This window comes from Suncus etruscus, chromosome 16 (assembly GCF_024139225.1).
Source record: "Suncus etruscus isolate mSunEtr1 chromosome 16, mSunEtr1.pri.cur, whole genome shotgun sequence".
Lineage (NCBI taxonomy): Eukaryota > Metazoa > Chordata > Mammalia > Eulipotyphla > Soricidae > Suncus > Suncus etruscus.
In genome coordinates this window covers 60,572,720-60,589,698 of record NC_064863.1, presented here as the reverse complement: position 1 = coordinate 60,589,698, position 16,979 = coordinate 60,572,720, and the positions used below count along the sequence as shown (strand labels likewise).

Genomic DNA, 16,979 nt, shown 5'->3' with positions numbered 1-16,979 from the left:
TATTAATAAATTGAGACTAAAGAAAACATAACTTGAGGCAAGAGGAAACATCAACACCAGCAAATATTTAGCTCTGATTTAGATAAAAATGGACTCTGGGAAACAGTAGCCAAAGGGATCCCTGAGTATTTTAAGATAAAAATGTTTATTCATCTTTTCCTGAGAACCATCCAGGATTACAACTCTTTATAGTCTCAGCTTAGATCCATTTTTCCAGGAACACTGGTATCATTTCTTCTTCTGCAACATCAATTCCTGCAGCCCGCAAGCTATCATATTAAAAGAAATTTAAAAATCTGTGCTCTAAATGTAGAAGCATCCTTGAAATAGTAATTAGCTAATGAATGTTATCTGGCAAATTATTTCTCTTGGCTGCAGAAGCACAGATAATATTAGTATCTTCTTCAAAAGAGTACTTTTTTTGGTCATGCAAGTCCTATACTGAATCATAATGTCTTGGACCTAAAAAGTTCTTAAAACTAGGTTGAAGAAAAATGTAGAGAAAACTTTTATTTTTAAGTAAAAAATACAATTTATGAAATATAAGGGTACAATTGTCTACATGTCATACGTATGTGAACAGACACTTTCCCAGACCCACAAGCTCACCTTCTACTTCTTCTTCATCACATACATGCTTAAGGAAGGAAGCACCTCTGTCCAGGACAGCTTCATCCTCCATCCTATAGTAATAAAAAAGAAAAAAAGAATGCTCAGACTTCTCCTGCAGGGAGCCACTTGAAGCAGCCCAGCTTTTGGGCAGGTTAACCTGCACGCTGTTGTTCATGGTAACAGAGCACAGTCACTCTTCCTCTGGGTGCCTGCTACTTCTTCACACAGCTCTTCTCATCTGATATCTGATGCTGGAGAATACGTTGGTCCCACATAGCTTCAGTTCTAACCTTGAGAGGGCAACCCACATGGACAGGTGAGAAAAAAGCATCTCAATCTCATTAGCTGGATGTAGAGGGCTCTTCCTTTAGTAATTTTTCAAGCACACACGCCAAAATAAAAGCAAAAAAAAAAAAAAAAAGGAAAAATATCAAGAGAGGAAGTTTGATGTGTCTGGAGTTTTCGCGATGATCATTTGTAAAAATCCAGCTTCAGTGCTTAGCTCTTTAAACACCCACTGCATGAAAATGTATACACACACACACACACACACACACACATATGCACACCCACACACCCACACACAGAAAGCGAAAGAGAGATAGGCTAGTGAACAGTGGGAGCTGTGCTTCCAGCCAGCCTCTTAATACCAGCATACCAGCACAGCCCAGACTTCTCTTTTGAGTGGCAAGCTTTGGAGTCACATGCCGGCCTTACAGAAATGTGACATCTCAAGATTATCCAGAAGTCTGGCTACAGCCACAAGTTACACACATAAGCTCATCCATTCATTCATTCATTTTCCAGTCTTATCACTTCTCTCTTGGTATAGCTATCCTGTTAACATTTCCCTGAAGGGCATGAAGGTCTTCCTTTTGTAGCTACAGTATGCTCTCCTCCTGCCTGCCTCCTTACATAACAGAAGCTACAATTTCATATGCTAAATAAGACCTCAGACTGCATCCAAGCAATGACTACATTTTTATAGCCTCCCGATGCCAAACACATTTCTAGCTGATCAAATGAGTTAGGATGTATTTCCATAGTCGGTGGCTCTTTTACTTTGCATTAACTTTGACATACAGAATTCCAGGGGCACTATTTATAGTGAGAGCCAAAAGAAATCCTGAATTGTTCAAATGCTACTTGTATCTTACCCATCCAGAAACAAAGAAGTTTCTCTGGGGACAGCTGCTCTGTCACACCGTGCATGAGTTCTGCCAGAGAACCAAATGTTCACTCTGTATTCTATTCATCCAATTATATGCTCAGGCGCTGAAGAGTAAAAGTCTGTTTTCCATATTGCCTATATAGCTTATCCCGTGCTTCAGATTTTTTGTTATAAACTATGTAGATATGCACTGTATTTACATTTTTTTACTTTCTATTTTAGGGGCATTTTATTCTCTCAAAACAACTATCTTAACATAAAAAATTTTAAACACTAGTCTCAGGCAAGTCTCTCTAAGTTAAAAAAAAAAATAAAAAAACTATTTCTAGTACTTGGTATTTGTATTGCCTGAATTTGTATTGCCTGAAGTAATGTAGTTTACTTTCCTGTGCCTCAGGTTCCCATATATATATATAACTGTGGGATATAATTTCAACCTTAGGGCTGAAGTGATAGTACAGCAGGCAGGACACTTTCTTTGCATGTGGACAATCCAGGTTTGATTTCTGGCACCCCAGATGGCCCCCTGAGCTCACCAGGATCCCTGAGTGCAAAGCCAGGAGTGAGCCCTGAAAACCACAGGGTATGGCTCAGAAATAAAAAATAATAAAAATAACAATACCAACCTTATACCTAGGATTATTCTGAGATTTAAATAAGGTATCATACATAAAACACTCAGTGTCTGCCTTTCATCAATTAAATGTTTAATAAGTACCCTCAAGTATTTTCTTCTGTCCTACTTTCTTTTTGGCCTTGACCTTCACTGGTAACCAATACCATCAGAAAGTCATTAAATGTCCTTAGCATATATTCAGAATTTCTTCTTTCAGGGATGTGAGGCCTGATGAATTAGTTCCATTATGTGTGTGTTTTTCCCTTACCTAAATTCAAACTAAAACATAAAAAGTAAAGCAACTAAGGTCCAGAGTGGTGGCACAAGCTGTAGGGCGCTTGTCTTATGGGCGCTAACCTAAGGCAGACCACAGTTCGATCCCCCGGCATTCCATGTGGTCCCCAAGCCAGGAGCAATTTCTGAGCATATAGCCAGGAGTAACCCCTGAGCATCATCATATGATGTGGCCCAAAAACCAAAAAAAAAAAAAAAAAAAAAGTAAAGCAAATAAAGTCATCAAAACAGCAATCGAGACTGCATTAAAAGAAAATGCCTTGGGGGCCGGGAGAGATAGCACAGTGGTGTTTGCCTTGCAAGCAGCCGATCCAGGACCTAAGGTGGTTGGTTCCAATCCCGGTGTCCCATATGGTCCCCCGTGCCTGCCAGGAGCTATTTCTGAGCAGATAGCCAGGAGTAACCCCTGAGCGCCGCTGGGTGTGGCCCAAAAACCAAAAAACAAAACACAAAACAAAACAAAACAAAACAAAAAAAGAAAATGCCTTGAAGAATTAAGTCAAATCGCTTACCAGTCTCTCTGATTCTTGGGTTTCCATAAGGAATAAATGATACAGCATAGTCACTGAATTAGCAAATATTTATCGTCTGCTATGTTTTTGACATTCTTTAGAGGGAGAGGAGCTTGCCCATAAGTAAAAAAGATAAAATTCCTAAGAAATTAATAATAAAGTTCAGTCAGTGCCCTGTATATTTTGGATATTAGCCCTATATCTGATGGGTATTGGGTGAATAGTTTCTCCCACATGGTGGGTGGCTCTTGTATCCTGGGCACTATTTCTTTTGAGGTGCAGAAGCTACTCAGCTTAATGTATTCCCATCTGTTTATCTCTGCTTCCACTTGTTTGGAAAGTGCAGTTTCCTCCTTGAAGATGCCTTTAATCTCAATGTCATGGAGTGTTTTACCTACGTGTTGTTCTATATACCTTATGGTATCCGGTCTGATATCAAGGTCTTTAATCCATTTGGATTTTACCTTCATACATGATGTTAACTGGGGTCTATGTTCGCTTTTTTGTAAGTGGCTAATCAGTTCTGCCAGCACCACTTGTTGAAGAGGTTTTCCCTGCTCCACTTAGGATTTCTTGCTCCCTTGTCAAAAATTGGGTGATTGTATGTCTGGGGAACATTGTCTGAGAACTCAAGCCTATTCCACTGATCTTGAGGGTCTATCTTTATTCCAATACCATGCTGTTTTGATAACTATTGCTTTGTAGTACAGTTTAAAGTTGGGGAAAGTAATGACTCCCATTTTCCTTTTCCCTAGGAGTGCTTTAAGGGCTAATATCCAAAATATAACGGGCACTGACAGAACTTTACAAGAAAAAACATCTAATCCCATCAAAAAAAATGGGAAGAAGAAATGAATAGACACTTTGATAAAAAAAGAAATACAAATGGCCAAAAGACACATGAAAAAAATGTTCCTCATCACTGATCATCAGGGAGATGCAAATCAAAACAACGATGAGATACCATCTCACACCACAGAGTATGGCACACATCACAAAGAATAAGAACAATCGGTGCTGGCGGGGATGTGGAGAGAAAGGAACTCTTATCCACTGCTGGTGGGAATTCCGTCTAGTCCAACCTCTATGGAGAGCGATATGGAGATTTCTCCAAAAACTGTAAATTGAGCTCCTATTCGACCCAGCTATTCCACTCCTAGGGATATACCCTAGGAACACAAGAATACAATACAAAAACCCCTTCCTCACACCTATATTTATTGCAGCACTATTCGCAATAGCCAGACTCTGGAAACAACCAAGATGCCCTTCAACAGACAAATAGCTAAAGAAAATGTGGTACATATACACAATGGAATATTATGCAGCCGTCAGGAGAGATGAAGTCATGAAATTTTCCTATACATGGATGTACATGGAGTCTATCATGCTGAGTGAAATAAGTCAGAGGGAGAGAGAGAGAGATGCAGAATAGTCTCACTCATCTACGGGTTTTAAGAAAAATAAAAGTCATCTTTGCAACAATCCTCAGAGACAATGAGAGGAGGGCTGGAACTTTCAGCTCACTTCATGAAGCTCACCACAAAGAGTGGTGAGTGTAGTTATAGAAATAACTACACTGAGAACTACCATAATCATGTGAATGAATGAGGGAACTGGAAAGCCTGTCTGGAGTACAGGTGAGGATGGGGTGGGATGGAGGGAGATTTGGGACATTGGTGGTGGGAACGTTGAAGGGGGGTGTTCTTTACATGACTAAAACCTAATCACAATCATATTTGTAATCAAGATGTTTAAATAAAGAAAAAAAAGCAAAAAAAAGAAAGAAAAATAGTGTAAAAAAGAAATTAATAATAAGTAGATGGGCACAGTTGTTTTAGATCATATTAGTGCTTCGAAGAAAATGAAAGAAAGCAGGAAGCTACTCAGAGGAGGTAATTCAAATGAGACTTCTGCAGAAATAAAATCAAGGCAAGACAAAATGGGGGTGGGAATAGTTCAAAGGACTATAGAACATGTCAGGCATGCTTAGGGGCCCAGGTTTTATCTCCAACACCACATCTTCCCTAACACTGCTGGGGTAAGACCTTGTAGCTCAGGGGCCCCACTCTCACCAGAGAAAGAAAAGATAGGAAGGAACTAAGCATCTGAGATCTAAGGGAAAGCATTCAGTGCAAAGGGAACACAAGGACAAAAACCCTAAGGTGGAAACAAGGTTACCATGTTCCAGGAAAAGAAATGTGGTAAGGTTGGACAGAAAGAGGAGGTTAATGAGAGTTAACAGTACCAGAGGGAACCCACGCAATGCAGGCAGGTTAAGCAATTAGAATTTCAGAAGTTTTAAAGGCCATGGAAAATTCTAACAAGGAAAGTGATTTCAACTATTTTACCTTTTCAAAGGATCGTTGCTATGTTAAAAAAAAAAAATGGATAGCAGGGATCAAAGAAACCAGGAAATAAATCATCTCAAAAAATTTTTGAAGAAATTAGGGGGAGGGGGTTCCTGACTGTGTTACGGTTGGGATCAATACAAAACTCCATTCTACATCTGAAACTCAGGAGCATACAGCTACAGATACTAGTAGAGGAATCAACTAATAATGTTAGTATCTGAAACTATTGCTAAATTAGGTAATTAAAGAAGAAATGTAGAAATAAAAGCACTGACCTAAGACCAAGTGCTGAGGCATGCCAACATTTACAAGCAGAGCTGAGGGACAAAAGCAGTCAATGAAGTAAGAGGAACACCAAGAAAAAGTGATAATAAGACACTGAGAAAAGAGGAGAGCATGATTGCTAAGAAAATGCACTTTGAGAAAGAGGGAAACAGAGAAGAAGAAAAAAGGAATGGGTAGTATGGAGGTTACAGATGACAGTGACGAAAGCACTTGGATCATATTGTACACAGTATTAAACAAAAAGACCCACAGTTTTCCATCCATTTTCGTTCTGTTCCATTTATTCACTCAGTGAATACTTCATGAGGACCTATGTGCCAGGCACACTAGCTGACAATTGAGATACAGTGATGAGTATCTAGGTTCACAAACTTTAGAGTAATCAATCGCAAATGTTCACACTTAAGATTTCCTCTAGCAATTTAGGAGAGTTGGTGCAAAGGGTAAGAAACCTTTGTACAGCATTTGTAGGCGAAGATAAGGGTATCAACTTACAAAGGAAATTTTCTTAAAAGACCTCCAAGACACAAAATCCTAGAGTCCTGTCTTAAACTGCACGTACACAATATACGTGTCTCCCCCCTTGGAAAACAAACAGTAGTATAGCTCACTTGTCTTCTCAGCGCTAATCCTTACTAGTCCTATTAATCTGACACAATTTCCTGTGGAACATCATTTCGGTGTCCCACCATTAATCAAGCTCTTCCAAAAGTTTTTTTTTACAAATATTTTACACATTTCCTAAATAAATTGTCCAGACTTTGTCCATAAACCCTTTCCAAAATTTGCATACAACAACCAAAGAGGAAGAAAGAGAAGAAAACCATACACAATTGAAGGGGGTAATGGAAATACTAGTGCCACAAAAAAACTTCTTCCTAGAAGAACTCTCCCACCCAGCCTAACAGAGGTCTGTCCTTGAGCTAAATCTGAGGGAAAACAATGATTGGAGCATTCCTTGGCTCTTTAATACATATTTGACATTCCCTCCAAGACTATACATAGCAAGTAATTAGAAACCTGGTTCTTTCTAAGGGACAAAGCTGAGCATCTGCAAGCAGCCTCTTCCATGTTAGAAGTGGAAAAACTGAGTGTTGCAGGCTGAAAATCTAAAACCTGCACACCCACAGCACAAGGCTTTCTTCCTCCAGAGCCAGTCCAGCCTGATGTGTCTGGGCTTCTACACAACAACAAGATTTTACAGCTTTGTTTCCATCTTTATGCCAAAATGTTCACTATCTGGACCTGCCTCTCTGCGGTAACTTGCTATTATTAGTTAAGAGAAGTTATCTTTTAAGTTATCTTTTAGTTCTCTGACCCAACCTGTTTATTTATTTTTTTCCCCCTCTCCACAGGAAGAAGCTAACTCTTCTCGTTTCCAATCAGGTCCAAAATCCATTCTTAACATGTTCCTTTCACATAAGCCACATTGGCTGGAAACTGAGAAGGGAAGGAACCTGCTTCTAAACAGATCCCAGGGCTGTTCACATCGCCAGCATGAGGCAAAGTTCAGAATAGACTTGGAAGCTTCTCCCAGCATCATGCAATAAGGGTGAATGCAGTTGAGATGAAAATCCACATGGGACCAACACCGCCTTCCTTCAATAGGATTTCTTACAGTAGAAGTCAAACCCCTGGGTCTTAAGAATATACCCAACATGGGGTTTCTTGTAATATATATTATTCTGGGACACCCAAAATGGCTTAACTACAAACATGTAAAATCTGCTGCCAATCTAACTGGCTCTGCCCAGCTGGTCCTAATCACCAAGCAGGCTTCTGAGGGAGACTTAAGCATTGCACTAGAAACATTTGTGCAAAACTGTCAGCCCCCGGACCCTGGGCACCATCTACATTCCACCCCTGAGTTCCCACCCCCAGCATCCATGCCAACTGCCAACGTGCTCCACAGCTAGTCCACACGGTGCAAGCAGCTGCCACTCAGCCAGTCAGCAAGTGGCAGGCGGCCAGCACACAAGTTTCAGAATACAAGCCTGCGCTGTCAGAGTGCTGCTAAAGGTTGAAGGTCTTTGCATGTGCTATCCTTGAGATTCGCCTCATTTGCCCTCTCACCTCCCTCCGAATCCCTTCTGTGCTTTGCCTCCCATGGTAGCACTTCTCATATCTCTCAGTAACAGCACCTGGTTTCAGGGTTCTAACTTTCTACGGTGCAATGCTCCTCTCACTTAAATCTTTTGCCAAAGGATGGATTAATAATGGGGGTGTTGCTAGTGGTGGGGCCACCTGTTTCCTTGTCCTCTTAAACAGCAGCTGTATTCGGAGCTACTATATGAGAGCAGCAGCAGTACTTAAGACTTTGCAACCTTTTCACACTAACCATTGTGTAGGATCCACGGCGGTGCTTGCAGTCACCATCCCAGGGCCAGCCCACCCCCCTCTACTCCCTGCTCTCCACTTAAAAAAAATAGGACTTCTTACAGTAGAAGTCAGACCCCCTGGGTCTTAAGAACACACCCAACATGGGGTTTCTTATAATATATATCATTCTGGGACATCCAAAATGACTTAACAACAAACATGTAAAATCTGCTGCCAAGCTGACTGGCTTTGCCCAGCTGGTCCTATTCAGCTGAAGATGGACAGTATTAACAGTGAACTTTATGATTACTTCCAAAAAGACACAAGGGGATGACACCAAAGGAGCAGAATAGCTCCAATTTTGCACATGTTCCTACCTGCAGGACACACAGATTTTTTTCCATACACTCAGCTTAAAGTTTCTGAGTGAAGATCACATTTTAATTAAACCCAGAGTATTCTCACCAGCTTTATCTGCTTTTAATATCCATTGCACTCCACTATCTCTCATTTTACGACAGTTTTCCTGTGCATAGAAAATGTTTAAACAGTTCTTTACGCACATGTCTGCACACACCAAAATGACTCATGCAGAGGAGTAGATATCTATTGGGAAGTAAGAAATTTTTATTACTATTATCAATAGCCGCCATAAAATTTGTACTTATATGTGCATTAGGTACTTTTCTTGAGGACTAGGTGTTGTCCATCTCAAAGCTCAAAAAGCAGTTTTTTTGTTCCCTGCAACTTAGCTGGTTGATAGATGGCAGACCAAAATCAGCACTTTCACAGGTCTTTTTTCAGGAGCTACACAGAATGCTACAATCAGTACTGACATCTAAAATTATAACACTCATGCACGCATTTCGGAATTCTATTTCCTATTCAAAACATTTTTGAGAAATGGGAAAGCATTTTCACTACTAACCATTTGCAAGCATGATGTTTTCTTTCAAACTTTTTAAACTGTACTGCGTTTTGCCGGTGACTTTACTTTGGAAAAATCCGCTGTTCACATTTTCAACCTATACATTAAGAATGATCTCAAGTCTCCAAAGCACAGGCAAACGAGAGCATTGGCAATCTAAGAGGCTGCAAAGAGCACTGCCATCTTTTGGCAACGCAGGTTAACTACAAGAAAATGAAGCTGAAATTTCCCAGCAAAACTTGACTGGACCCTGGAGGGCTTTGGATTCCATAGGCAAAAAAGGTTGAACACAGTGGCTGGTATAATCATAAACATGGGTGGAACTCTGGATTTACAATAAAGAGACATTCAGTCACACAGGTGACTGAAAAGAGAAGCTACTCCCCGGGTTCAGACAGCAATTAAAACAAATCCCCTTGGCAGAGTTTAAGAGTACCCTAATCAGTCTGGAAATTTACATGGGCCTGGAGCCAGGAAAAAAGGGGTGGTAGCCCCGCACGCAGCATTGGACAGAGAACTAGATAAAAGGTGAAAATGGAATATAGAGCAGTATGAAGCCAAACAAAATTCTAGAATTATAAGCTGTATTAAAAATTCATTTGTACTCTTCAGCACTTCTCACAAAAAAAGTGAAAATGGAGGAGCACTCAAAACCTGTGCAAAAATGTTCAAGACACTTTTCTTTGGAAGAGCCATAAAGTACAACTAGCACAGAGTTGTTTCCAACACATGAATGGTTAGATAAGCTCAGGAATCTATATCACGGAATATTGCTCTGCTCAGCAATAGAGAAGAAGAAACTATTGGCAAAACAAATTGAATGACTCTCCAAGAAACTGTGCTGACAAAAAAAAAAAAACAATAGTACCACAAGTTTATATAGTGAATTATTCTTTTTATATGTCTTTTATTTTTTAATGACATGTTAGGACAATTCAGTGGTATTGAGGATAGAAAACATGGAATGGGCAAAGTGGATCCCTGTCGAGTTGGCTTTGTTCATTCTCTTGCCTAAAAAAGGGGTGAGGGGAGGACAACCCTGGTGGTGGGAATGGCCCTGATTAATTGTCACTATCACTTTTGGTCACAATAAAAATTATTTAAAAAAAACTTAATGCAAAATGCTGAAGTTAGTATAACTAAAACTGAGGAAATCTGAAAAAAGTCTGGTAGATGATATAAGTGCAAGTACAGTGACTCTTAAATTGCACTAAAATCTTGTAAAAATGCTAAGAATAGAGAAAACTGGCCAAGTGTACAAGCAATCACTCAGTTGTTTCTCAAATATGTCTATAAATTTACAAATATCTCCAAAGTTACGGAGCCTCAAGGGAGGTACAGAGATAAAGGGAGGAAAGGGAATGGCTTGCATGATCCACTCCAAATATTACCCTGATTTAACTTTCTCCCATTAAGTATGATCTTTTAATATTTTACATGGCCCTTTTCATGTGCTTCTGCGAAAACCACAGTTGCTTCTGACTACAGTTCCATGGTGAATAGTGAATCTCACTACTAGTTAATAATTTATCACTGCCTATTGAAGTTTTCTTGGAACATGTTCTGTTAGGAATAGAAAAAGAAGACTTCCTTTTAAACTGTCAACTTTTTTTTTTTTTTGGTTTTTGGGCCACACCCATTTGATGCTCAGGGGTTACTCCTGGCTATGCACTTAGAAATCGCTCCTGGCTTTGGGGGACCATATGGGACGCCGGGGGATCAAACCGCGGTCCGTCTACTCTAGCACTTACAAGGCAGACACCTTACCTCTAGTGCCACCTCTCCAGCCCCTAAACTGTCCAACTTTCATATCTTACTAAATGGGAGAAAATATCTGCAGGTCATGCATCCAATGAAGAACTAACCTCAAACACATCAAAGAAACCTCATAAAATTTAGCAACTGAAAATATCAAGTAATCCCAGCAAAGAGTGAGCAGGAGATGACCCTAATGTTGCCCTGGCACTGACTTGCAGCAGGGTGGGTTCATGTGGCACAGTAAGACTTGGAAGCAGGAACACTTGCTTTCTCAGCAGGTTTTCCTGACTTATCACCTAGCAGTGAGATGAAACCAGAAGATCCTTCATGACACCCTGACTTCTACATAGGATCTGTGCAAAAACCAAGATCTCTAATTACTGAAGCTTTAGTGCAACAATCATGATTAAGGAGAACTTTTCCTGGGACCATGAAGAAAGACTTTGAGGTTAGACAACTTAGTATGCCCCGAGCCTGTAGTTGATCTTATGGCAGAATGCTTTCTGGGTAGGGACACCCTGCTTTTAGGCCAAAGTTTTTTCCTTTCTATTTTCCCCCAACTTCTGCTGCACCTATGCAAAAAACTGCCATCCCTTTTTAATCTTTAAAAAAAAAAAAAAGCTCCCACCTTTTTCACAGAGCCTTGGGACACTAATTACTTTGTTTTACTCATATTTCTGCATTTTAAAATTAAGAAGAAAAATAAGAATGAAAGAATTGGTACCAAGTGTTTTCAGGTGCATTGGTGGAGACAAAAGGTCAGAACAAAAATATACAAGCCAAACAAAAGTAGAATCAAGTGACCCAAAATATAACATTCTAAACTTAAAATGGGCCTGTTATACTGGTAGGCCAGGTGCCAAATGGTGGTATAGAATACACTCTGAGAATATTGGTGGAGGAAGGTTGACACTGGTGGTGTGATTGTCAGTGATTTATTGTATGTCTGAAATCCAACTATGAAGAACTTTGTAAATCACAATGGTTTCAAGAAAATAAAATTTTAAATTAAATTAAATGACAAGATTTAAAAATAAAAAGCAAATTGCTCACAATCACTTATCACTAGTTACAGAAATACAAATCCAAAAGGCAACAAAAAGTCCTCTCATGTCTGTAAAAATAGCTTATAACACAAATCTGAAACAAGTGTTGGCAGGGGTCTGAAGAAACATAAATCCTCATACATTATTGGAAGGAATATAAAATGGTCTGGCCTTTTTGTAAATCAACATGTATGTTTATCAAAATGGTAAAAATAGACTTACTATGTAATCCAGCAACTCTACTTCTATCTATCCAAAGAATATACAACTTTAATTCCAAAGAATATTAACACTCCTATGTTCACTGTAGGACTGTTTACAGATAAAGATATATAAAAACGCATAAAGATAACCCAAGTGCCTAATGACTGATGAGTGGAAAAGAAGATATGGTATATTTATACACAACAGAACACTACTAAGCAATAACAAAAGTTAAATGTTGATATTTGTAACAAATTGGATGGACTTGAAAGGTGTAACAATGAGAAAAATGAGGAGAAAATAAAAGGACAAAAAAATGGTGATCTCTCCCATATACAGAATATAAAGAAACCAAGCAAGGGAATAGACAAAACTACACTCAGAATGAAATGCCCAGTAGACAGTAGTGAAGGTATTGGGGCAACTATGTGATGGGCATAGCATAATACTCTGCTTTTAAAGAAGTGTGGAAAAGCCTTTTTGAGAAGCCTTATTTGAAGCATTGATTTTTCCAATGTTTTCTTCATAAGAGAAATTAATCAAATAAAGTATTAACTCTTAACAATCAATGCTCCAATTCCAGGGTTCTAGGGTAAATAAGAGAGGACTAGTAAAATGAAATAGCTGGGGAAGTGCCATATGTGAAGACAAGCAGGTGGCAGTGAACAATTCAGACCCTCTCACTTTCTCTCACCACTGCCAAGAGCCGGGACCCAAACAGCAGCAGAGTAACAAATGCAAACTAGAAAGAATAAAGGTGAGAGAAAAAGAAACTGGACCTAAAACCCAATGTGCATTTCAACTGTTACTCAAGGTATGATCAAACAAGTCCAGACTTAGAAGTGACTATAAGACACACTGGAGTACTATGCAGCTGTTAGGAAAAGATGAAATCATGCAGTTTGCTGCAATGTGAATGGACTGGAGATCATCATGATGAGCGAAAGAGTCAGAGGGAGAAAGGTAGTTACTAAATGATCTCATTGTGAAATATAGAAAACTGAAACAAAGAAATAGATAGTGGGCCCGGAGAGATAGCACAGCGGCGTTTGCCTTGCAAGCAGCAGATCCAGGACCAAAGGTGGTTGGTTCAAATCCCGGTGTCCCATATGATCCCCCGTGCCTGCCAGGAGCTATTTCTGAGCAGACAGCCAGGAGTAACCCCTGAGCACCTCCGGGTGTAGCCCAAAAAAAAAAAAAAAAAAAAAAAAGAAATAGATAGTAACATTAACAAATTCCTGGCTTTGATTTACAAAACTGATTTTTTTTTTTAGGTGAGAGGTATGTGTGCAAAGAGGACCAGAGATAACAAAAAGACAGTGAATGGAAATTTTGATAGAGGTAGAGTAACTCTGTACAGTGATACTATAAACTTTAATACTATTGTATTTGTTACCTATACTACAATTTTTTAATATTAAGTACATGGTATCTGCAGTCCTTCATGTCCTCACATCAATTGTTTCTAATTGATCTATTCAGCTCTGAACATATTCCCATCCAGTCCATCCACTTATAAAATACAGCTGTTATGGGCCGGGCGGTGGCGCTAAAAGTAAGGTGCCTGCCTTGCCTGCGCTAGCCTTGGACGGACCGCGGTTCGATCCCCCGGTGTCCCATATGGTCCCCCAAGCCAGGAGCAACTTCTGAGCACATAGCCAGGAGTAACCCCTGAGCGTTACCGGGTGTGGCCCAAAAAACAAACAAAAAAAAATACAGCTGTTATAAGAATGATATCAAATTTTAAAGAAAATTCATTAGCTATTCACTATATTTTAAATGATTCCAAAGAGCACCTAATGGAATTTAAGGCTTCCACACTTAGGTTAGGTCTAGCTCTCGCCTGTATTATATCATTCTGTGAAGAGACTATCAAGACTTATCTACAAGCAATTTATCCTAATTGACATACTTTTTAGTTTATCTATTCATCAAGATCCACTCAAACCTTTCCAGAGCCCTCTCTGCACGCTCAGCACACTTTTCCACAAGAAGTAAAGTGCTATTTCTTCCATTCTCACTGGCCCTAATTATGCCTGATTTTCAAACAACACCACTATAGAGCAGTGCCATTGGCATTTCACACCACTTGAATGAACACCACAGCAGCATCCTTACTCCATTATGTGCTGAGAACAGGAATCATCTTCCTGTATCTCTAGTGTCAAGTATGTCTGCTACACATAGCAATAATTTATTAAATACTGGTGAATGAGTATACTCAATTCAACAACAGAAAACACATACCCTAGCTTCTTAACCTGACTGACAACCAGTTCTGTGACTCTAGACAGCAGGTATTTTCAGATCAATTTCTCCGTGATTTATTATCAGTAAATATTCGGTTCATATACATATACCTATTTTATATACTGGGGGTTTCATAACAATATCTCAGGCAAAAAGGGATCATGAGTGGAAAACATTTAAGAAGCCCATCTACAATAAAGGCGGATAGTGTGCTCATAATACAGGTTTATGTAGTTATACTTTAGGATGTTTGAATAACAAGGACATATTCTGACATATTTCTCAGAAAACATACCCATCCTTAAGTGGCACATGATTACTCAACACCTGAATATATTATGTCTGATTTCCAACTCAAAAACAGTCTATTTTCCACAAAATGCAGAGAACTGACTATACTGTATACTCTAAAAAGGTATTAGATATGTGGATGAATTAAGGGGATTTTTAATAATAATTTTAACTTCAGATATTCTGGTTTTGTGACTAACATCTCCAAGGACAGCTTGAGCTAGGGAGGGCTTCCTCTATACTTCTAGAATTCCTAGCAGCCACAGCCATGAATAGCTACTGTCGCCATATGAGCTCATCGGCCCACAGATCCTCGAAGTCCTGGACCCTGTGGCCTTGTAAGCGCTCATAATTTTAAGCATGACTGCTCAGTAGGAATGCACCAAATTAGATGTGAAATTATCATGAGGCCACATGAGCACAATAAACAAAACCAACAACAGAATACTCAACTAGCAAGTAACAGCTTAGTAAATCTTCAGACAGTAACATAATGACCACATGGCAAGATATGACAATTTTTTTCTTTATTTATTTTAACATGTACATTTACTTTGTCCCTTGAGCCCCCAGATTTTAGTACATTATAATATCTCTTACACAAAGCAATCCAAAGCCACATAATTTATGCGACTCCTTTAACATTAAAAGCTGTAGTATTGTTGACACAATTGATCATAATACAATAATTCATTAAGAATGAGTCAAAGGAGCACAGCAAAGACTGTGCCAGTGTGGAAATCGTTTGCATAGGCCCAGCAAAATACAGGGGAGATGGAAAGAAAAAGCCTTGGCCCAAATATAAGGAGACCTTACCCCTGAAGTCTTCTGGCACAAGACCAACTCTAGGCTTCAGGTATATTTGGTTGTCCAATCCAAGTCATTGTCTGTAGTGCCAACACCTCTATTTAACACACAGTCACTGTTGTTTGTGTCAGGTTTCTGTAGCCAAGGATCTCGAAATATGTCCATATCCCATATGAGTCAGGATGATGTGGAGCACTCTTTAGTTTCACTCACAATTAGAGGGTGATGCAGAGAGCTCAGTCTTTAAAGCAGGTTGTTATTGTTGTTAAGTTCTCTGGGTGTTAAAGGGAAGTCTCTGTTGAATAGGTTTATGCCAGAGCAGTGGTAGGGTCTTCCCTGGTAGAGGTTTGCTTTCAGGTGATGTAGTACACAACCATGGTTCTTTTGTAGATGGCATCCCTGGTTCAGGGGTAAATGGACAATGCCCATTCTTTCAAGACATGAGCCAGGTCTTTATGACAATGTTCAGGGTGTAAGGTCCTACTGTATTACAAGATTTGTGTGTTTCCATCTCTATAAGATAAGAACGTGTTTGTATATAATTTCCCATTTTAATGTGCCTATGCAAAGGAAGAACAGTATCACATGGCGAGATTGGTGCCTATAGGGATGCTAGAACAAGTCCAACAATCCAATTGACTTGGTTTTTATATAAAATGTTAAATGGAGGGACACTTCTACAAACTTCCTTATTTAACAAATAACAAAGGGAAAGAAACAGAAAGAGGGACTCTCACCAAAATACCTTATTGAACAGTTCACAAAGAGGGGAAAAGATAAAAAGTGGAGAAAATAAGCAATCTAACTTAAGACAGTGGACTCAAGTGTCACCGTTTGTGGGAACTAATCAGAAACCTAGTATGGTAGCAACCACAGTTACACAATGAAGGAAGGAAGAGGCCAAGAGGCCACTGTGAGTAAACAAGTAGGAAAAGAGTACTGGTCTCTTCCCAGCCTGAGAGTCCATCCTCTCATTTTTATTTTGAATATATATGGTACCCCCACACAAACTGGTCTCTTCCCAGCCTGAGAGTCCATCCTTTCATTTTTATTTTGAATATATATAATACGGCTAGCCCCTGAGCGGTTTTTAAAATGGAGACCAATGAGAGAAAAAAAAATTACCAGTGAATGTCCCAACATACACCAGTGCTGCATCGGCCTGCCCTCCACCCCATGTGTCCCCTGCTTAGTGTAGGGAGAGAAAGAGGGAAAGCCTGAGGACCACTATAGAGTCTACCTGAGCTGGCAATCAAGGAAGGCCTGGAATAAAGGGGAGAAATAAGGGAATGGCTGGAGGCCTGCCAAGCCTCCCAGCTCCCCCCAAGCTAGGGAGTAGGCCTCCGGGATGGGGTGTCCCCTAACCCCATACCTGGGAAGAACTGGCCTCCAGGATCAAGGAACTGGAAGCCAGATATCTGCCCAGCCCCACCCCATGCTCCTCCCTGCTAGAGTAGGGAGGGGGGAAGCCTGAGGACCCCTAAAAGAGTCCAACTGGAACCCACTTCAGGCCACCTGAGCCGGCACCCAGG

At 39.8% G+C, this 16,979-nt stretch overlaps 1 protein-coding gene across 2 annotated transcripts in view; it reads right to left on the bottom strand.

Annotated features, from left to right (window-relative positions):
- Positions 1 to 16,979, bottom strand: part of SLC4A4 (solute carrier family 4 member 4) — a 468,271-nt gene that overhangs the window by 390,753 nt on the left and 60,539 nt on the right. For both annotated transcript variants that reach the window (XM_049789908.1, XM_049789909.1), the window contains exon 2: positions 610 to 683. In XM_049789908.1, the coding sequence (XP_049645865.1) occupies positions 610 to 682 (73 nt within the window). In that variant the 5' untranslated portion in view covers position 683. The remainder of the gene's footprint in view (positions 1 to 609; positions 684 to 16,979) is intronic.